Source organism: Patiria miniata, unplaced genomic scaffold (genome assembly GCF_015706575.1).
Source record: "Patiria miniata isolate m_02_andy unplaced genomic scaffold, ASM1570657v1 HiC_scaffold_7, whole genome shotgun sequence".
Lineage (NCBI taxonomy): Eukaryota > Metazoa > Echinodermata > Asteroidea > Valvatida > Asterinidae > Patiria > Patiria miniata.
The window spans coordinates 10,479,004-10,502,415 of record NW_024037074.1 but is presented as its reverse complement, the minus strand read 5'-3'; the positions used below and the strand labels follow the sequence as shown (position 1 = coordinate 10,502,415).

The 23,412-nt window shown below is 38.9% G+C and overlaps 1 protein-coding gene across 6 annotated transcripts; it reads right to left on the bottom strand.

The window, feature by feature from the left end:
* Positions 1-50: 50 nt before the first annotated feature.
* Positions 51-23,236, bottom strand: LOC119746507 (telomerase protein component 1-like). 6 transcript variants are annotated; one of them, XM_038223480.1, is made up of 24 exons: positions 23,173-23,236; positions 21,919-22,165; positions 18,820-18,888; positions 18,280-18,386; positions 17,121-17,254; positions 15,876-16,009; positions 15,069-15,140; positions 14,172-14,267; positions 13,691-13,843; positions 12,508-12,644; positions 11,929-12,040; positions 11,239-11,346; positions 10,948-11,121; positions 9,946-10,133; positions 8,871-9,203; positions 8,532-8,646; positions 7,985-8,113; positions 7,237-7,364; positions 6,707-6,839; positions 5,984-6,100; positions 5,325-5,468; positions 4,556-4,636; positions 3,927-4,085; positions 51-2,974 (listed from the first exon to the last, which is right to left on the bottom strand). In XM_038223480.1, exons 2-24 carry the CDS (start codon positions 22,114-22,116, stop codon positions 2,864-2,866), a joined length of 3,132 nt encoding a protein of 1,043 aa, XP_038079408.1. In that variant the 5' UTR covers positions 22,117-22,165; positions 23,173-23,236; the 3' UTR covers positions 51-2,863. The 6 variants fall into 6 exon arrangements, with proteins under 6 accessions (XP_038079408.1, XP_038079411.1, XP_038079409.1 ...); XM_038223483.1 differs by having other exon boundaries at positions 2,837-2,974; positions 21,919-22,157; positions 23,173-23,219; XM_038223481.1 differs by having other exon boundaries at positions 2,837-2,974; positions 23,166-23,189.
* Positions 23,237-23,412: the final 176 nt, after the last annotated feature.

Here is a 23,412-nt window from a genome sequence, read left to right as displayed (position 1 = left end):
GTACAAATTAATTAAACAAAAGAATGCATCAAAAAACCAAACATGGAACATGAGGTTTTATACTGCACATTTTATTATCTGTACATATAATTATTAGATTAAGGCCATATCAAAATATACATCAATATTTATTAGTCTTAATATGAGAGCATGCTTGCTTTCTTCATGAAAACACGCATGTCATCAGAATAAAATGAATATGGTACATTGTATGAACATTTTGCAAGCACATACAGTGGCCATACATTTACTGCACTTCGTTTTTTCAAATATACATGTCCTTGAAACGATAATAAAACTGATTTTTGAAATTTGCTTTGCTTTTGTGAAAGTATGTCCTCACCCAAATTACAGTACACATCCCGATACACAGAAATTTTCGCAAAAAAACTCAAAGCAAGTTTGAATTTCACTGGCTTTCTTAAATTCTAGAAAAAAATTTCCAACAAACTCTTAGACTTTTTCATGTGTAGATGTAAACCTCTTCGATTTTGCATCTTATATCTGCAGATGTTTTTTTTTAAAGCATTTTCCTGTTATTGAATTTGACCCAACAAAATATGAAAAAGATTGACTGCATTTATATATGCCACTTGTTACTCCTTGCGGTAATTTCGGTATCACAAAAATATGGAATTATGTGATGTCACTCAGTTCATAATGGTTAGCAAATGGACCTTTTTACACAGTATTTCAGCCAACAAAAGCCTCAAGATTTGCCTTGTACATATTGTGTTTGCAAGAAACAATCCCAAATTTTATTTTTTTCCTGAGTTTTAGCCTACCCAAATCAAATGACACATTTAGTTCCCCAGCCAAAGATGTATTCACCATTTTATATTTTCTGATTCTCCTGAACAATGAAGAGTTCATTTCGAAAATGCGATAAACACCATTGTGTTTGTACCTCATAGAATCCCACTTTCTCCTGAGGGTGACCCCAAAAAAGTTGACTCACAAACAAAAGGATAAGACAACCATTAAAACGGTTTTATCCCAAACTTTGGTTGTGAATGTAAAGTTGCAGAACTTGCCAATTGTATTAATACTGATTGATTGCTACAGTACATGCAAAAGTAAATACTGCGATGCATATATTAAACTCTTTTCCTTTAAACCCAATTCTTCCCAGATCCTACAAAACCCTTCAAAAATTAAGGCTTGAATGATTTTGCAGAATTGAGCCCAGCGATTAAATACTGGGTTTCCTGCACATGGGATGATTTCGAGTACATTTTGTAAATAAAGGCCAGTCATTATCATCATGTGCTTGGATACTGTACGGTATTTCATGCGCGTCCAGTCTGTAAAAATGCATAGATACTGTGTATAGACACTGCGTATAAATACTGCGTAGCGCGCATGTGCAGAACCCGCCCGCACGCTCGAGACTGAGAAGTGCAACTGCTCAGTCTCGTGTCCGGCAGGGAAGCCTGCAGTTACGAAAGGTAATACATAGCAGTGATTACTTTATTAAATGCGTAGTAAGCTACAACTATTTATCTTTTTGAATTACATTGGCACGATATAACAAAACAATTGTTGACTGCTGTGATGTGGGATATGTCGTTTTTGACCCCCTTGGGGCGCATAGCACCAGAGGTGAAATATGCGATACATGTACATGATATTCCTCAGGTGTTAAAAACAGCATATCCCATGTGACAGCAGTCAACAAATTGTTAAATGTGTATACTCATGCATGTAAAATCATAGCCTTTATAGTCAAGGCCCACGCGTCTTGATCTGGACACGTGACGCGCCCCGGATGCTGGCACGTAAAAAGACTATCCAGCGAGCGGCATAGTTTACGTGCCAGCATCCTGGGTCCCTCACGTGTCCGGATCACGATGCGTGGGCCTTGACTAAAGACTAGTAAAATCACAGTGGCATGCTATATATATCCTAATTAATATGAACGTGCCTATTTGTACCAGTAAGGTCACAGTCAATGTAGCATTTCTGTAGAACCCTAGATCGGGTTTTTCCAACATTACGCAGCGTAGTAATTGATTGCATCACAAGTCCAGTCGCAAGTTACAGGTAATGGACAGTAACATAGGACTGCTTTCGTCATGCAATATTTCCATTGCCTTTTACAGAAAGTGTAGTATTCAGCAGTAATTGTCTATGTACACTGTATATAAAAATAAAGTTGATTTTTAAATGTCATTACCTGGGTCTGTTGTATTTCTCTAAAAAAAATCTGTGGTTTGTCCAGGCGTTTGTCACAGTTGAGTAAAAATACTCGGATCAGTTCACTCTTTTCTGCGATAAAGCCCGTCCACAAAATACAATATTTCCCATTTTATCACATGTGCAGTGCAGTTTTAGAAATATCTCAGCACACAAAAGATTACACGCATACACAATTACTATACATTACAATTCTCAAATCTTTACATTAAAAAAGAGTATTAACAATCGAGAAAACATCATGTCTGGATGACACATTATGTTAATTAATATAACATGAATTTTTAATTCAGAACACATAGGTTGGAATTCGTGCCTTGATTTGTAAAAAAAAAAAAAAAGCAAAACATTCGCAAAATAATGAAGGCACAGCGGTATTAAAAACTGCGTTTCTTTGTATTTACGATCGAGTAAAGTGAACAGACAAAGCCGGATCTGATACTAAAAGTATCAGTACCAATTCTTATTAAAACAATTTGGCCAAACAAAAACAATATAAAAATTTACAACTCCCTGACATAAATTCCATTTCATAAAAAAATGAGCTATTAGGATGTTTGTAATTAATACAAGGTTGGACAAAAGTGGACTTGGATACCCATATTGCCAGTCTTCCGAATTGTCGACGTCTCTGTTCAGCGGTGTTTTTTTTTTGTCGAGCTGCGTTCTAGTGGTTCCCTTGAGCTGCTGCCTCTTTCCGTGCCCTGATTTGTCGATAGCGAGGTTCGTTGATGCAGCTGTTCGCCGATATCGTCTTCGGGTGCTGCTCGCCGAAAACCTGACGCAAACGAAACAATTACGACATTGATTCAGTGCTAGAATCCGGGTCCCGATATTTTAAAATTTATTTTCTCCTCAGATGATACTGGTTCACGAAATGCAGTACATTTTGTACTTTGAAAAACACGGTTCATCAGTTGAGCAAATTGCAAGACAAAATAAAATGGCAAAATGCATCCTTGGTAACTCACGAAACACTGTTAAAGTTGGTAAATACGTACTTTTTCTTAATTTCGATTTTCTTTCTCGTACGAAATTCAAAGGAATGTAATGTCCTGTAACAAATAAATTTGCTTGTTTGCTTTTGCAAGCCTTTATCCACTTTTAAAAAAAGTTGTTTTAAATGCCACGCTCCAGTTCAGAAAGTTTCGAGCGCAATGCCATAAATATTCATATCTAGTGACATATCAGCTCATACCTTATGTTAGTTTTGGAACCACACGTTTTGTATTCGCCTGGTCCGCTGATCATAGCTATGCGATGATCGCCAGGCCGGTTCGCGGCATGCTCCATGATCATAGTATCCGCAAAAAGCTGGAGCAAAAACTCAAGTGTATCCCTGGTATTGAGAAGTTTATGTGACGTCACAGGTCAGGGGTCACCCACATGCCCACCCTACTGGACGTCTACAGTTGCAAACTAGTAATAAATATGCCCACTTCCGAAATTAAGAAAAAATACTCGCAACTCTCCAAGGTGTTCGAGACACTTATCAAATGAAAGCTTATTTGTCATCTTTCATTTTCTGTTCAATGTTTTGGGGGTTAACCAACGAATTTTGGAGAAAAAACCCCGGATATTGACCACATGTACGTTACGCATAATGCAATGTACATGTACTGTACGATCGATCGAGCATGCTAGACGTCCACAATGGCGGATCCTGCACCGTTCACGTGATAATGTCACGTGGATGCAAATCCTCAACGCGCTGACAGCTTTGTCCTTACCTCTCTAGATATCTCGTACCACTGCGCAAAGTAATCATAAGCCGTGTCAAATTCCCGCCTGTCCTCGTAGTAGATGCCTATGTTGCTCATGATGCGTGTCATGAGCTTGCAGTTCTCTCCATAGGCTTGCTGGCACTGCTCCCTGGATAACTCGTACCACTTTGCGGAGGAAAAACAAAGTTGTGGTTAAAAGATCTGATACACAGATGACGTGTTAACACGATCTGACTGTTTCTATGCACAGGCACGGCTGACGGGTTAAAACATCAAGCATGCCTCGCCTCGCCTCCGGGTAACGTCTAAACACGATAAACCCCTTTTATTTTGTACACACACACAGTCTCCGAAAAGTCTGTGGAGGCGGACCGTGTGTACTTGAACTTGGCTGCTGTGCACGCGGCCTGTTCTGTTACAATTTACGCTCTGTGGGCACACCCCGGAGTGTTGACAAAAATAAGGTTGCGGTAAGATATATCGTACAAATACTGTTAAATTGACTTGCAAATCAGTATTTGTGGCGTTTGGCTGTATATCAAAAGTTGGCTGCTTTATTTTTGCCTTTTTCGAAAATCAAAAATGTCGGCAAAAATTATCCCGGCGCGAACTGGTTAATATGATTTGATGGTTACCTCTATTTGCTCTGGTTCACCGCGAGGGAACACGATAGCTTTTGTCATGCTAGCTTCAGCCTCTTTACCAAGATCTCCGATCTGAATGAAAAAAAAGGAAAATCACAAAATTAAGTGTGATATTTCCACTGGGGAATTGATCGATGCAAAATATGTAAAATCTGTGAAACACTAGATTTGAAAAATCTGACAAATTTGTTTGAATCAATTTTTATATTTGATCAATTCGTATGGTCATAAGGCCTGATGAACTGAAACAAATTGATTATGTTGGTAATATATTTTTGGCAATAAATTATGTCAATATTTTCAATCGGTTGGAACTACATTGAAGGTTATTATACACAAACCAAATGGGGCCAGCGGGGAGGCAGGTTCACGCAGTGGCTACTTTCCTCGCCTTCCACCGCTATGGCCTGGGTTCGATTCCCGCCCTGGTCCTCATGTGGATTGGGTTTTCAGTCCCTACCTGATTCCATGGGTTTTCCCCAGAATATTCTTCTGGGATTTTCCTCCCACCTCTAAAACCGTTTCTTCTCATTGTCTCCTCTCTACAGGTTTCTTCAGGTTTGCGAGCTACATTGCCCTAGGCACTGTTTGAGGAATCCTTGGTGTCAGTATCAGGAAGAAATAAAATAAATATGTTCATGTGCGTATGTCATGCGCGGATGGATGATGCGGTGTTGCATTGCAGAGGCACACATGTTGTTTCCCTTGTGCAAAGTGAGCAGGGCCTAATCAATTGGTCCATTATTTGATGGAGATTTACCTCCTTGAAGAGTCGAATGGCCTCGTCCGCTTGGACGACCGATTCGTCCTGGGCTTCTTCAGCAGACAGCGTAGAGTCTCCATTGCATTCACTCCAGTTGTTGAGATTGAACGAAAGACGCATCACCGAGTCAGCCATCTTGTACTGTGAGGAAAGACGCAGATTGATCAATATTCACAAAGGTTTCATGAGAGCAGCCCCAAAATTTCCAAAAATGGAAATAGTTTCTGGGCTACACACATAAAAAAAACCCTCAATTGCACTTAATTTGTAATTCCTCAAAGACACTGGTCAATTTTATAATTTTTGTTTTGTTTTAATAGGGAGTGTGGCCCAGCGATTAGCGTCTGTGACTCAAGATCAGAGGGTCAGGGGTTCAAATGCAGCCACTGGCAAAGTGTTGTGTCCTTGGGCAAGCCACTTTACCTCCATTTGTCTCACCACTTGGGAAGTACATGAAAATAAGTACCAGCATTAACTTTGATGGACTGGTAGCAACTCAGGGGTTTCAAAAATATTCTGTTATTTCATGTCATGGAAAGCAGGGATAAACCCGGACCGGACAAGCTATAGTGGCTAGAGTTAAACTTTAATCCTTGTTTAACTAGTCAGATTTGGAAGCATATTTTTGAAACTATTAACAGCCCCTGGTAATCTACCTTATGTCTCTCTCCTTCCAATGTTTCTCTGATCTTGATGGATCTCCTGCCAAAGTCAATGGCCGGTCTCAGCTCCTTTAACTGCTCCCTTGTGATGAAATCGTGGAGCTTACACAGCTGACAAAAAAATGTTCAGTAAAATATTGGAATCAGTAAAGATTTCCATTATGTTCTCGGTGCTTTTTGTGAACCAGTTTTAACAGCCACGTTTAACTCGCCTCATACAGCTCAGCCTTGAGTGCATTCTCGTATAACCAGGTATAACTAACCAGTTTCATTAATCAGGTTTAACTCGCCTCATACAGCTCAGCCTTGCGTGCATTGAGCTGATCCATCAACCAGGAGTAGTAACGATTAGCCAGTTTTAACTAAGCAGTTTCATTAACCAGGTTTAACTCACCTCATCATACAGCTCAGCCGTGAGTGCATAAAGCTGGTATGTTAACCTGGATTAGTAACCATTTCAATAGCCAGGTTTAACTATCCAGTTTCATTAACCTGGTTTAACTTACTGCATCATACAGTTCAGCCATGAGAGCATAAACCTGGAGTAGTAACCATTTCAATAACCAGGTTTAACTTACCAGAATTCATTAACCAGGTTCAACTCGCCTCATACAGCTCAACCTGGAGCACATACAGATCTGGTCTGTAAATCTAGATTAGTAACCATTTTAATAACCAGGTTTAACTAACCAGTTTTCATGAACTAGGTTTGCTCACCTCGTCATACAGCAGAGCCATGATTGCATAGAGCTCTACCATCCTCTCCGGTCTGGAGCCTAGATGTTCTTGCTCCAGAGAAACTGCCTTGTCTATCAAATCCTTGGCATGATTGTACAATCCTGCCTGGATGCTGTCGTCGACGAATAAGAAGCAGAAATTTTGTCACAGTGCCCTATATTTAATCTCAAACAAACTAACAGGTAACATAAAAAGCCCATTATAGCACCTGTACTACATTGTATTACACTGTGTTTATTCACTGAAGAATCAATCAAACCATAGAGTAGTGCTGGGGCGGTTTCAGGCACTACAGGGAGTACTAGACAGGGCTGTTTAGGGTGCTACAGTGGCCAAACGGTGAAATGAAAAATTTGCGGACAAAACAGGAGGAAAGGTGTATTTCTCAGTTCAATTTTTTTAATGCAAATATCTGCTGACCCAGTGATCCATACAAATCTATGAAAATTGTCTCAAAATTAAGATTGTAATATTTTCTACTTTGTTAATTTTTTTTTTTTCCTACTCACAAAACTTTTGCAATTGTCTCGTTCCTCAGGGAGATCTCTTCTTGTGAGATGCCTTCCCGTGCCTCCAGCTCCTTCAGACTGGCTCTGTAGCTCTCCTCCATCTTGGTATATTTCCCGTCCTTGTCAATCTAAATAACCAATCACATTTCAAATGAACAAAAGTCTGTCACCAGTCTCTGCATTGCTTGGCACATGACATTTATTGCAAGTCAAAGAGGCAAGTTATAATTTTTTCCCCCAAGACTGATCATTTTGAGCTACAGCGAAGTCCTGACAAGCAAATCACAAGTCATGAAGTCGCTAGTCGAGTAACGAGCTATTAACATTTTGGTCACAAAGGCATTCTTTTGTCATTATTAAACTAATATTGTGTCGAGTCCACCACAGATCCATCAGAAGTCTCGTCACGGGGAGTCAGGTTGGCTTTATTAGCGGTTCTTTCCTTGCCTTCTACCGCTGTGAACGGGTTCGTTTCCTGCCCTGTTCCACATGTGGTTGGGTTTTCAGTCCCTTCCTGATTCCATGGGTTTTCCCCAGAATATTCTTGGGGCTTTCCTCCCGCCTCTAAAACGGTAAAATTTCTTGTCATTTCTCCTCTCTAGTCTAGAGGTTTCTTCAGGCTTGCGAGCTACAGTGACTAGGGCGCTTTTGAGGAATCCTTAGTTTCAAAATTCCTCGCCTGACTTGTGAATCACTTTACATTTTTTTGTGAGGGACTAAACTATCTGATCTGTTTCGATGGATTTACCTCTCTCCAGTAGGCCAGCAGCTGTGAGCTGTACTCCTCATCAAAGAGTCTATCCAACATTGGCCATTCTGTCAAGCATCGAGCTAGTCTCTCTTGGTCATGCGTCTTCACCAGTTGATATGGGTATTCCTGCAACCCAAAGATGACAAAAGTTGGTCAAGAAAGATCATTATTAATCATCCTAATCTACTTCAGAACCCTTCAAGTTTCTCCACCTGCCCCCCCCCCCCAAAGCTTTCGCCCACAGAGTTTAACACTTCCAATTCCTTTGAGGCAATCTTCTGTGGAGTCTGGATAACACTTGAAATCCCTGCACAATTCTTTTGTGTGGTTAAGCTCAGGGCAAGCAGGTAGATTCGGTCATGCTTCACTGCTCTCCGCAGCAATATTTGTTGTTCACTGACACAGTTTCTTTAACACTTCATATCCCTGCACATTTCAATATTCCAATTTCAGAAAGACTTCACTCCAGCCGAGACACGCCTCACAACATTTGGTGTTTGAGGTTAGGAACTCTTTGTGAACTGAGCACGAAGAAAGTTTTCACCTCCACTTTCCGGTCCATGTTCTGTTCGTGCTCGAAGAATTCGGCCAGCTTTTGGTGCCACCACTTGCTGAGCTTATCCGAACCTGCTTCCTCTCCCGGTTTCAGCCCAAAATATCTGCAAGACAAAGTAAACATATCATGGTAATATTAAGTTTAACCATAAGTAACCTCCATAATAACAGCTTCTTTTACAATGTTTCATTAATTGACAACTTCATCACAAAAGATCCAACTGTTTTCATGGAAAATTGAAAAAACAAGGAAATCTACTATAAATTTGAGAAAGTTACATGCCTGAAAAAAATCACCAAAACAAAAAAAAGTTAAAAGGATTCTCACTTTTGCCTGACAGCTTTGCTGAGTGACCGATGATAGAAGTCCAACCGTCCTTCCCCGCTGTCGCCAAACGGCCGGAGGAACGGCCTGAGAGCCCGGTAGACCGCTGACCACTTGACGGCCGGTAAGGGCTCGCCTCTGGTCTTCTCCTTCCCACGGTCCTTTGTTTTGAAGAACTTCTTGGTGAGGATGGACATGTTCTCTTCGTCACCCAGGATGGAGAGCAGCTCTGTCTCCAGGAGACCGTTGGAAGAGCATTCGAGGAGGGACAGGGTGGCCACGACAAGATGGCCGCCGTTCTCTTGCTCAAAGCGTGTCAGGACTTGGCCCAGCAAACTGCACAAAAAGTAGAAAACAAATCTCAAATTTAATTTGCTGACTTTTTTTATCAACAGTGTACAATCATTGCTGTCTTCTGAGAGCTCGCAAGGAAAGTTTACTCGGGTGGAACTCCAACCCATGACCTGCTGCCTACTAGTGTCAGCCACTGAGCTTCTAATAAAAAACTTTTGAATTATTAAAACGAGGCTGTAAAGGCTTTGCCACTGAGCTTCTAATAAAAACACTTTTGAATTATTAAAACAAGGCTTTAAAGGCTTTGCTCTACACAAATATAACCCAAAGCCAAAATAAAAAAAGATTGGAATAGATATCTTAAAGCAATCTTAAAAACCAATAAGCCGAAGCCCAAAAATTCTTGGAACTTGCATACATACCTAAACAAAAGTGTTGCAAGAATGTAAAACAGACATTATAAGAAGGGAGTCAGGTTGGCGCTTTGGCCCGGGTTCGATTCCTGCCCTGGTCCTCATGTGGATCGAGTTTCCAGTCCCTACCTGATTCCGTGGGTTTTACCCAGAATATTCTTTGGGGGTTTTCCTCCCACCTCTAAAACTGTAATTTCTTCTCATTGTCTCCTCTCTACAGGTTTTGTCAAGCTTTCAAGCTACAGTGCCTAGGGCACTTTTGAGGAATCCTTGGTTTCATCATTACCAGACAGAAAGAAAGAAAACTAAATAAAACTCCCCCCCCTTACAAACCAAAGCCCAAGCCACAAAACAGACATCTTTGCACTCACTTCAGCAAGCCATCCGACAGGGAGTTGATCTTCTTCGTGATGGTCCTGAAGTCTCCGTAGACACGCAGCTCCTCGCAGGCGATGGCCAACCACAAGGGATTCTGGGAGGAGTCCTTACCCAGAAGACTCGCCATCTGCTCGGCGTCCAGACGCTTGTTGTAACGGCCGAGAATCTCTCGTACTATCTCCTGTTGTAATGAAAGCACATGGATTTTTTTTGTAAATGGAATGGGGCCAATTTCATGTGTCTATTTAGTACTTATTGGTGCAGAAAAATACTGCTACGTTTTAACAGGTTCCTAGCCCAAATGACATGTTGTGTGATACGATCCGCATTGACAGGGTACCAGCCAAAATGTCATGTGACACAATTTAAATGTCACATGACACCTCTGAAACTGTAATTACTTCTTATTGTCTTCTCTGTACAGGTTTCTTCAGGCTTGCGAGCTACAGTGCCTAGGGCGCTTTTGAGGAATCCTTGGTTTGATTTACCAGGAATAAATAATAATAATTATTATTATTACCGGCAATGGGGTAATAGGGAGACTTTCCTCTAGACTTGTGCACAAAAATTTTCCGAATTAAATGTGCCCTAACCCAATATTACCTTGTCCTTTTTCCACGAATTTCGGTATTTTTACTAATTAGACCACGAGCAACAAATATAACCTAATTTCGACAGCAAAATTATTCCTCTAAAGGGGGGCTGCGCCAATAGGGAGACACCTAGGTATCTCCCTATTAAGCCCGTGTCTCCCTACTATCGAAGTTTCTACGCTAACGTGTCTCCCTAATAGTACATTTGTAGGAATAATAATAATACTGTAATAACAGTAATGGCTAATTGTTTTAAATCAAAGTTGTTACCCCATTATAGTCCCTCTACTGCCCCAAACCGCACTACCTATTTCTCCCTGCATTATGGCTTATGGATTCACCAGGGAATGAATATAAATGAAATACCAATTAGTACAGGTGCTTATTGAAATTCACACTAACCTTTCTAGAGTCTATGTCCAGTGGAGTGACGGCCACCTCGTCAGGCTTCACGTTGCGATCCTTGAGCAGACGATGGGGCGGCGTGTCGTCAATCATGGAGAAGATGCAGCGCACCTGGGGGGCCAGTTTCCGTGGCAACCAGCTCAAGATGGAGGCTGTTTTGTCTTCATTCAGCTATGCGGATGAGATAATGTGACAATTTTGTTCAAATCACAACACGAGAGTTTTGGATAAAAACCTGAAAGTACTTTCGACAAAACTATATCAACAGAACTTGAAAGAAATGCTCACCTGGTTCAATGCATCTATAATAATAATGACCGGTTTGGAGTTCGGGTTGGATAGGACGCTACCAACCAGCTGGGCTGCTGTCTCATAATCTTTGGGCATGTTGGAATCCTGGAATGAAAAAGAAGAACAATTCATTACTTCGAAGAACCAAAACAAATTTATTGCTTGAAACTTGTATTAACCAGACAAGTTGTGATTTCTTACAATTGTTCCATATCTTACTCAGCATGCATAAACTATCGTCACACAAACACTGAAATTTGTATCCTTGTGGAGACATTCCTTTGTTCTCGTGTAGTAAAGTTTTTGAGTTTAAAGTGTATTTTCAAAATGCTTTTATTTTAACCAGAATTAATTTCCTTGGCTGAAATTCGGACTTACTATCCCTTTTTTAAAACTCTTCCATTTGCGACGGATCAACCCACCTTGGAAATTCCTAGTTATTGAGTAAAATCCATTTATCTATTTCGTAAAAACCTTGTGGAGACGTATTCATCTATAGAAATTGCCCTGTGGAGACGTATACAATCTTTTGTTCCCTATTGTGTGCATGTCTCCAGAGGGCACGATGTATCAGATCATGTAGACACATGCAAACATTATGTATTTAATAAAACTTTCAGAAACTCCACCTGGCATTATTCAGCAGTTATATCATTACAGTGGGGGAGTTTTGCCTTTTATACTCACATTGCACATTTTCAATTCCCTGAGTAGTCGCTTCAGCATTTTCTCGATATCTGTGGAGCCCGGAATAGCCCCGACAAAATGATAGAAGATGTGCCAGCCCTTGTCACCACCACTAAGAATAAATAAAAAGTTTGGTGTTCATGTTAAGTTCCTTTTGAGTTTATTCATAAAGTTGTGAGAGGTTCTTTCTCCACTTTGTAAAATAAATGTTACACTAGAGAAATGATAGTTTGTACTCCAAAGGGAATTGCTGCAAATGTATGTGTCTACAAAACAACTTTCCAATTCCAAGAAAAAAACAGTATATTTATGTTATAAATGAAGCTATGATGATGAATCGTTTTTAGAAAATCAGTGCTGGCTGCCAACATGACGATTCAACATAACTTCTGAAAACCTTAAGAAACTTTGTTTAGGTTGCAAACCAAGTTTTGTTGTTGACTTTTTGAAGCTAGATTGTGTTGAAGCGTCCCAGCTTTTGCCGGTGGAAGGCAAAATTTCATTGGTGAACAAAATCATACTTACGTAAAATAAGTATCAGACAATGTAAAGACTTTAAATTGGAATGCTCTGCCTTACCCTGGTATCTCTCCACTGCCTGCCTTGTTGACTGCTACATCAGCCACTCTGGCCATGATGGAGGACTTCCCTGAGCCCGGGCCTCCTAGGAGGAGGAGTGGTACACCTGTGCTGATATCTGTCACAAAATCCTCCATCTAGCCAAAGCAAAAACAGACAATTTCAACTTACCACCAAGCATAGATACATATATTTTTGGCTGTTTTCGGAAACTTGCCAAAACAGCAAGTTTTGGTTAAGATTTTTTTCCAGTCACATTGCCCATAGCATTTGTACATGTTTTGTTTTGTCCCTGGCACTATTTGGGCACTTAAAGCAATCCGATTGCCTTTATACTTGGCACACTAGCACCTGCAGATGTGTGCCGAACATTGACGTCATCACGTGTCACGTGACGTCACATTAAAGGTGCATTTTTATATGCCTATATCTACGAAACTATTGGCACTGATCAGTATACAACTTTCTACTGATCTATGCCCCATCAGTCTATAACATGACATAAAAATACAATAAATTGCCGAAACAGCCATGTGATTGTCCACGAACATAACTCTAGTTTAAATTATCTCTTGTAGGAATAGCACTGTTAGTTTTTTAACAACAACAATGTATTTCATCAGAAGCAATTTACCCTATGAAGCGGTTATTTCTATTTGAAAGCTTATGGAAGTTGTTACCTTAAGTCAATTATCAAAATACAAGAGACTTTAACCTTCACCAAGGAGGTTATGTTGGTTGGTTTGTATGTTAAGAAGATAACTCAAAACGTTATAGACGGATTTGCATGAACATTTGTGTAGGGGCGGTCCTTGGTACAAGCAGAAATCCATTAGATTTTGGGAGTGATCCGGATCTGGGTCTGGATCCAGGATTTTTTTAAAGGATTCTGCACCATTTATGCGAGTATTTCTTTTGGGTGTACTGACAAGCATGTCAATAGATGGCACCCTCCAACACTCGCGGTCATCGCGCCTCGGTCGTTTCCCATCCGGGTATTTCTCACGACCCACCGAAGGGTCCCACATTGGCACAATATGGCGGGGAATTGTTCAGCCTTGACTGAGGTTTGCACTTTCTGAGTGCTTTCTAGTGATTTTTTGTATGCTGTTTTGCAGTTTACTTTATCTAAATATGACATGGATGACATGTGCACTGTAAGTATTCAAATGAGACTTTTTACCTTCTGTAAGATATCATTTCTGCCGATGACGATAGCACTACGACTCTTCATGAAAGCATCATGTGCCTCACGCTGCTGCTCATAAGGATCTAACTTGGCGTTCTCATCCAACGGGTACTGCTCCTCTACCCTCATCTTGAAGAACTCGAAGATCTATCAATAATAAGAGATTTCAATTCACTGTTTTGTTATTATAACATTACAAACTCTAGATTATTCACTCCAGGTACATGATATGATGACTGGATGCAACAGGGAACAAGTAATGACAAAAACAAAATTGTGAGCTGTTCAAAAGATTTTTGGCCTATAAAAAGATAATGATTGTGATTTTTCAAAATCAATATGTTTTCACAAAATAAACATCTTAAACTTACTCTTACACATGTGCATTTAAAGTTAATCCGTTTGTCTGTGCTGTTTCAAAAAGAAATGATACTGTGTATTGTTTGATTTCCCTATTCACTCTGAAAGAACCTACCTTTTTCTTGAAGTCATCCAGGCCTTCCATTTGCACTTTGCCCGTGTCGACGTCGATTCCGCCAAACTTGCAATGGTACTTAAATACGCGATTATCCTAGTGGAACAACAAGGCATCGTTTTATACGGGAAAGAAATTGAGGTTGATTATATTGGTTCACATTGCCCATCACTGTTTTATAAAATCAATATAACTTTGGACTTTTTTTTTTTACCATTCTTTATTTTTGTCTCATCTAAAGAAAAAAATTGATGTGAAAAATGATTAGGAATGGAATTATTCAACCAGAAATACACCATGTTTGTTGAATCACACTGTTAGTTTTGCAGTTGATGGGGGAAAGTTTTCACACGGAGTGAAATTGAAGAACAAAATGGCAAAGATACTTGCTTATGTAACTGAACCTTTCTTTTTTTTCAGAAAATTTTCAATCAATACTTGAAGGATATGTACATGTGAACAGGTGCCTGGTTTACACACATGAAACCTTAATGTGGATAGAAAATCAAAACATCTCTGCCTCTCTTGGTCAAAGTCAGACTGGACGGCTATCATTTTGTAATAAAACCAATGTGAATCAATCTGAATAAATGAAAGAAAATGGCCAGGTGAATCTACTCTGAACAAAATCTGTCCCCTTCCCCAGAAAATAAACCCAAATATGCCAAAAAACGAGAATCAATTAAGCTGTAAAGACTGTTTTGGATATTAGCACAGATGTACCGAGTTATGATGACCACAACAGGAATAAATACTCATGTCGGCTAGAATTGAGTACGTGTAGTTGACGCTACATTCACAACTCACATGTGCCAACTATATGGAAATAAAAGTACATGAAGCTACACTAACAATGACCACTTTGACTAAGAGAGACGGAGATGGACTGATAGATACCATTGAAGTCAAAGAGGAGGAATCTGAAGAGAAGAGGGAGGAGGGGTGTGGTGATGAAGAACAACCGTTCATCTGTGAAAAATGGGAGTCAGAAAAAGGGTGAGTGCAACAAGGTAAGAGTGGCGTCAAGTCTGTCACAAGTCCTCACAAGTCTTCTCAAGTCAGTCTCAAGTGTCATCAGTCCTCATAAATCCATCACAAGTCCTCAAAAGTCTGTCACAAATCCTCACAGGTCAATTAGACATTAGTCACGGGTCCTCATACATGGAAGTCCTTGTAAGTCCTCTCAAGTCCGTCACTCACAAGTCCTCATAAGGCCGTCACAAGTCCATTTAAGTTCATCACAAGTCCTTATAAGGCCGTCACAAGTCCTCTTAAGTTCATCACAAGTCCTTATAAGGCTGTCACAGGCCTCATAAGTTCATCACAAGTCCTCATTATTTCATCACAAGTCCTCATACGTCCATCACAAGTCCTCACAAGTCGTTCAGTCACAAGACAAGCCGGACAAATAGACAAGTAGTCACAAATGTTAGTCTAGTGAACTTTACTTGTTAATTGGTTAATCACTCCACACAGCATAACCCCCCATAACAAAACGAACAAAGAGCCTGATTTTCTAACAAAAAATTGACAAAATCTGCTTGTTTCTCTATATTTGTTTAATTCAAGCATTTGATCCCCACATCTGACAAACTTTATTTGGGGATGCAAAAAGATTTTACTGTTCCACACAGATACAACCATCAAAATGCTATCTACCAAAGACAGCGAGAGATGAGATAAATCTTCCGGTTACCAACTTACAGGGAACCTGTCTGTCAGCATGTCTTTCAGCATTTTGAGTTTCTGGGAAGCGACTGGATTGGAGTCTACAAAGTCATTGTGGTATTTCTCCGGCAAAGTTCCCAGAAAAGTTGCATCTCGCATTGCAAATATTGCTGAGGACGAAAGCAAAAACAAAGAAAACTGTGAGTAATAGACATAGCTTTTCATTATAATTTCCCTAAAATACAACACGATGGACAAATTTGATTAGACTTCTGTTTTGATTACCGCATCTTGAACATGAACAAAGACGTCAAATTAGAAGATTACCAAGACAGGGCTCAATAGACCATCATCATGTTGCAGCCATTGATTTTTTCCCTATTCAAATCAATGTAACCAAAGCGAGGCTGGAAGGAAAAATAGTCTGGTTCCTTTTTGCGCAAAAAACATTATCATTCAGTACTGTTATTGGATACAGGGAACATGATTAAAATGGTGGCAGCATGATAAAGGTCTATAGCTTAGTATGTAGAGTGCAGTGTTGTAGGGGGAGTCAGGTTGGCGTAGCGGTACTTTCCTCGCCTTCCACCGCTGTGACCCGGGTTCGAATCCCGCCTGGGCCAATATGTGGATTGGGTTTTCAGTCCCTACCTGATTCCGTGGGTTTTCCCCAGAATATTCTCCTGGGCTTTTCCTCCCACGTCTAAAACTGTACCTTCTTCTCATTGTCTTCTCTCCACAGGTTTCTTCAGGCTTGCGAGCTACAGTGCCTAGGGCGCTTTTGAGGAATCCTTGGTTTCATTACCAAAAATGATTAATAATAATGACTCTCTAGTCAAATTTTCAGTGACTCGGACTCGACTCTAGTCATATTGGCATGACTCGGACTCAAGACTCGACCATCAGCCGCTTAATGACTCGTGACTCGCAAGTCATATATTGTAAATTTACACAAAAAAGGTACCTTTTAAGAACATTATTCCGATGTATATTTTCCGAAATGAACGTTAAGCACATACAGTCGACTCCTGATAAGAAGAGCACTGTTAATACAAGGTACTGCTTATAACAAGCACAATTTTAGGTCCCAAGTCTTTGTTTTCCGTTACTGTTAATACAAGGTACCTGTTATAACAAGGTAATTCGTAAAGTCCCAAGGACCTTGTTATAAAGGTAATCGACTGTATAGCAAGAACTGTCCCACGACAAAAAATGCACACCTCCTTATTTCTTCTCACAATATTAGGTCGGTGATTGGCAAAAATGGAAAAACACACTCACAATTGTAATTGTCTTTCCGGTAGGCGCCATGCATGATCTCCATCTCGGTGACTGACAGACCGCTAATCCATCGATACTCCTGTTGAAGATTCTCTGGGACTTCACCCAAGCCTGGAATCCAGCCGCACCGCTCACTTCAAAAAGGATACCAGGTACGTGAAGAATGTTAGAGATAGGGCAGATAATGAGTGGTTTGGATAACCTTGCTACATCATGAATAATAAATTGTTGACGTTTGATAACCGGCAAATATTCTTTGCTTGTTGTAAGGTATTCACAAGATGGAATTTTGCATTGATGTGATATAAATCAAATTAGTAAGTCGGTGAAGGGCAAAACCTAATTTGTTTGTTGTAAGGTGTATGACTTAAAGCTTGGCATGGTTAAATAATGTACGTGAAATCCGCTGAACTTCAACTACTACAATGAATGGTTGGTTCTGAAAGAACTAGTTGCGAGAGTGTTTTCTCCACATTTTGGACAGGATGTGTGACAGGATCCACAAAAAAGGGTATTAAGTCGCGGTGTGCATTATTGTGTAATGGGTCCGCTCAATATTGAGAGGGTGAAAATTTCGTCAAAATGTGATTTTCATTTTTTGTGTAATGAATATAACATCTTTAATACCTACAGTTTCAGGTTTATGTGACAGAAATGTTGATTCTCAATGGACAAAATGGGGGAAAAAACAACCACTTTGTGTGCATCGTTCTGTAGTTCTACGACTAAGCCAGCTATTTCAAAGCCTGTTTTCTCAGTTGTGTAAGTTGAACTCCAAGGAAGTAATTAATATCAAATACATCATATTTCCAGAACGGAGGGGCTATGGAGCTCTATTGTAATACCAAATGAAAGCATACATTGTGCACTTTCCAACCATGTGTATAACTCAATTTCACTTTTTTTGCGACATAATATCCTTTTTTGTGGAGTCCAAAGAATGCAACTTCCATTCTGCAAGAGAAGTGCATAAGGGTCATTCTATAAATTTGGGGTCCACTTTTTTTCCTGTCCCTGTTACATCTGACCTCTACGATTTTATAATTTTGATGCACTCCTCAATGCCTTCATCCTCCAAGGAAGAACACAACCAATATAATGCTCACGCTACTAATTTGCTTTCTTGTTTAATTTCTTGATGGATAATGTCTGTCAATACCTCGTCATATTGAGAAAGAACGGCATGATATTGTCAGCGTAGCATCTGTCAATCTCGCCTAGACACATCCGTAGTGTGTCCTCTGATGTTGTATCCTTTGGTACACCCTGAAGGAGAAAAAAAAATGTACATCAAATATCTATTTTTTTTCAAGAAACAAAGTAGCCTTCTATTTCTGAACGCTTATTTAAATTCCTACCAATGAGTGCTTCATTTCACCATTTGAAGTGGAGAATAATAGGATTAGGAATTGGTGTTACACAATATTCCAATTTCTCTCCACCAAATAATTGAATACCTTAAATTGACTCTATGATCTGGTTGATCAATCCAATCCTCGGACCTCACTCCTGTGTCTGTTATGGGACACCGTAACACCTTTGTGATATATTTTCATTATGCAGACTTTTCGTACGTGTTCCCATGCTACATGTAGATTTAAGATCAGGGCAAACACAAAAATACACCTCCATGCACATGTATGTATCTGTTGTGAAAAAGAAAAAGAAAAAAAAACATTTAAATATTTGATCATCTCACCCATCTCAAGTCTACATCCACTAGGTACAGTCGCCTCTTCTCACACCATGCTCTCAGATCAGGGAATACCTATAGAAAACATTAAAATTATAAGAAATAAATAAAACATAAAAATAGATATTAAAAAAATGATGAAGTGGTATGGCTAGCTCCATAAATAAAAATTAATTATGAGTACATGTAAATCAATCGATATTAATTAACGAGGAGCTTCATGCATAGACCATGTCCCCTCAGCTGTAACTTACTATCAGCCAAATGAATACAACAGTGCCTAACTGATAAGCTCTGCATTAAATAACAGGATACAATCAAAATTGCTGTCGTAAGATCTTCGTGTTAAATTGGGGTATATCATTGTTAGGATTAAGATTTATCAGAATTTCTTCGGATAATAATTGACTTTCAAATTTAATAGATTGAAAATAAATATATAATTTTCTGTAACAAGTCAGGTCTTTTTTTAAGGAGGTCAACATTTGGTGGATATGAATGAAAATTCACAAATGACATAATGTTCATGAATTGTTATATTTGATTTCAAGGACAAGTAAAATAATAGAATACGCTATTTTACTGCATGGTAAACTGTGTTCAAACTTAAAGATTAAAATTGAAAATCAGTTAAATTTTGATGTACAGAACGCAGAACATTTTTAATTCATCATTTTCACCAAACGGTGGAATTCTCTGCATTTGTAGGAACATGTCAACTTTCTATTTTTCATGGACCGAATTTATGATTGCCAGTATTCAGGATTAAATTCACTGAAAAATTAAGTACAAATTTCGGGGTTTGTAAAATGAGGAAAAATACACCACCCTTTTTATAATTAAAAAAAAAAAATTAGAAGAAAAACTGTCAATACTGCACATATGAACAACCTTTTACTATTTTAAGAGCGGAGTATTGATTGTTGAGATTCTCTTAGCAACAGTCGCCATTGGCAACTGCACACATGTACACCTTGAGGGAAGTCAGCATGCTTGAGTAAAGGCATTGTGCACCTGTAGGGATAATTGACCCAACTCTCCTATGTACACTGGACATGTACATATACAGGTGTACCTATTGTATGCACACTATTGATTGGGCATTGTCCACCGTATAATACAGGTGATGGCAATAGCTTACACACACAGTTTACTTTGCTTTTGTATGCATTCCCTGAGTGCATGGCATTTTTTATATTGGGGATCGGCATTTGAAGTACATTTGTAAGCTTCATTTTTGACAAGATGACCTGCAACAGAAATACATGTACAATGTACTAGTATGCTAATTGGGAATGTAGGGAAACTGAAACTGGAAAAGATTAAGACAGCAATTTACAGCATTTACAATGATTTCTATACATAGGGCTAGCCGGATGTAAATGAAAACACACTGAGGTCTATTTGTACTTGATTAATCTCCCCATCCTTTTCAACAACGTTGATTTTGTTTTACTTAATACATTTTTACTCTGTATGATTTATTTGAACAAATAAACCCAACCAAGCAAAAAACAAAACAAACAAAAAACACCAAACAAACAAACAAACAACCCAACAAACATAATTTAATCTACATGTATTTGGGGAGTCTGCAACCTTTGGAATAGAATAGAATTTAGATAATTTTATTGGTCATGCATGAAAAGAATACATGAAAATTGTCCTCCTGATGTAAGGAATTATTAAACATACATACATGTAAAATAACCTAAAAACTTGGGTGCAATTACATCACAAATTTATACAGAGTGAGGAAAAATTAGTTTTTAAAAGAAAGCTTATATTTTTGGTGGCTTTACATGCTTTAGTGTGTCTAACACACAAAAAGATCTGCCTGATTTTTTGTTGGACATCTAGTTCAAAATTTGTATTTTTTAACAATTTAAATATACCAGTCAAGGAGTTTCAACAAGGAATAAACAAATATCTAAATATCAAAACTGATGACCTTCAGAAACCTGAGCACACGTTCCAAGTTTTGGTTGTTGTTCTATTAGTGTATGCAGTGGATTTGCATATGATTTTGCAAATCAATGCAAAAAAGTGTCCAATTTGTAGGGGAGCAATCTTGGGGTTCATCATTTGTCTGAAAGCATTTTCTTTTACACAAAAAATAAAATAAAAATACAATTGGGGAAGGGGGAGGGGCACCAGTCTTACATGTAGCTTTTAAGACGGAGAAGTGTAGCATTATCTAGAGTTGACATTAACAAGTCAATCACAAGTCACTCACAAGTCACATCACAAGTCAATCACAAGTCAATCACAAGTCATTCACAAGTCAATCATAAGTCATTCACAAGTCAATCACAAGTCATTCACAAGTCAATCACAAGTCATTCACAAGTCACATCACAAGTCAATCACAAGCCAATCACAAGTCAATCACAAGTCAATCACAAGTCATTCACAAATCAATCACAAGTCATTCACAAGTCAATCACAAGTCATTCACAAGTCAATCACAAGTCAATCACAAGTCAATCACAAGTCAATCACAGGTCAATCACAAGTCAATCACAAGTCATTCACAAGTCATTCACAAGTCAATCCCAAGTCAATCACAAGTCAATCAAAAGTCATTCACAAGTTAATCACAAGTCCATCACAAGTCATTCACAAGTCAATCACAACTCATTCACAAGCCAATCACAAGTCATTCACAAGTCCATCACAAGTCAGTCACAAGTCAATCACAAGTCAATCGCAAGTCATTCACAAATCAATCACAAGTCCATCACAAGTCAATCACAAATCATTCACAAGTCATTCATACATGTAGTTCACCACAAGTTGAACATCAGTCAGGTCACACGTTAAATTGTGGACTGAGGATTTAATGGTCATTTAATTTTAGTTCATTTAATGTGCTGTAAGCGGACTTGAGACTGAACGACATTGTGATTGACTTGTGATTACATATGACAACTTGATTACAACTTTGGAAAGCCAGAAACAAAGGTGAAGAAATTAGGACTTTTATGGCAACTATCAACTTACAATAAACTCATTCATTCAAACATTTAATGAATGAATGAAACAAAGGTGAAGAAATTAGGACTTTTTTTGGCAAATATCAACTTAAAAATAAACTGATATTACCTCTTTAATCAACACCTCCCGTTCTGCATGGAAGTCACGGAACGTGGACGATACGAAGATCCTGACTGTCTTCCAGCCGACACGCTTGATAACTAGTTTCTTACTCTGTTGTTTGACCTCGATGGTCTTGTTCACGCTGTCCCATTGCTGGCTGATTTCTGAGGAGTAATCCAAGCTTCGCGAGGCTCCGCAACCCATGATCCTGCCGATGCTGACCTAAATGTAGGTCACTAGAGATCCTGAAAAGCTAGTCAGAAAACAGAGAACTTGTAAATACCTATATTATACGTACTCAAATTAAATAAATAAAATTAAGGCCAAATTAGGCAAAAATTAACCAACTTAGTAGGCCTAGACCCTAGGCCTATGTTTATAATTGAAGTTTAAAAGTATGATTTTATTGTTTGAATGAATAGTCTGGCTTTATTATTATTCAATTCAATCCAAATAGACATTCATTTCCATATACAGCTGATACACAATAGATAATGATTGATTATTATCAAACAAAAGCACACTCCAAGATGGAACAATACATAGGTGACCTAAACAAAAAAATTAGAGTTGATGCTGATATGGAGGTATAGAAATGCCTTTACCGAAAAACAAAACAAGACAAAGACAAACAAATATAACAAGACTTTACAAAATCACGAGAACAGATTCTATGTATAATGATACAAAATACAAATAAACAAATAATTGAAATAGCAATATATAATGAGAAGGAGCATAGAGCAAGGAAGGAGCTATGCCTATGATCTATAGATAGATAACAGGAAACAAGATGTTTTTTTTATTATTATTATTTATTCGGCCAAATTACAAAAAGCAATCCACAAAACTAAACAAAACTAAACAAACGAAGCTGGCCAGGATTGACAAAACGTATAATAAAACACTGTGACTCGGAAGGGCGCTAGGGCTAGGCATAAACATCCTGCCAACATTGCACCATTTTGCGCAATCATCGACATGATCAAGTGATATGTATGATTGAATTTGATTTAGTCTGTACGTGCCGTGCGCGTGTCTGTGTTGGTTTACCTCTGTGTTTACCGATCCACCGATCGATCGCGTCCATCATTCGCGATCGCGCGCAAGGGCACGTGGTTTACACAGCAATACAAATACATTATCTTTCATCTGGTCATTCAGAATGTCTTAGGCAACATGTTTAATATACACATATCATTTCATGGAATTACTGTTAATTAAAAGACAAAAAAATCTACGGACTTTACCACCTCTTACCTGTGCCTGGCAACGATCACCGATATCGCGATCGGAATAAGTAAACATCAAGTAGTGCGCCCTCTCGCGAACTCGCCGGCGCGTTTCACTTTCTCCTCAATTCAAACTCATTCATGCGTGAGAGAATATGTGAACACGTACTTTCACTTTTGTATATCAATTATTAGGCTTAAAGTGGCAGTCTTGTCATTCCCTCCCCAACAAACAGTCTTACATTCGAAAAGAGAAGGGATGAAATAT

Excerpts from the sequence above, each read along its gene's own strand:
- LOC119746507 (XM_038223480.1), bottom strand. The coding sequence starts at position 22,116 with ATGGGTTGCGGAGCCTCGCGAAGCTTGGATTACTCCTCAGAAATCAGC. Across the intron at positions 13,844-14,171 it reads TGGATGACTTCAAGAAAAAG|ATCTTCGAGTTCTTCAAGAT; the intron begins GTAGGTTCTTTC and ends TATTATTGATAG. Across the intron at positions 7,365-7,984 it reads TGCTGGCCTACTGGAGAGAG|ATTGACAAGGACGGGAAATA; the intron begins GTAAATCCATCG and ends TTGGTTATTTAG.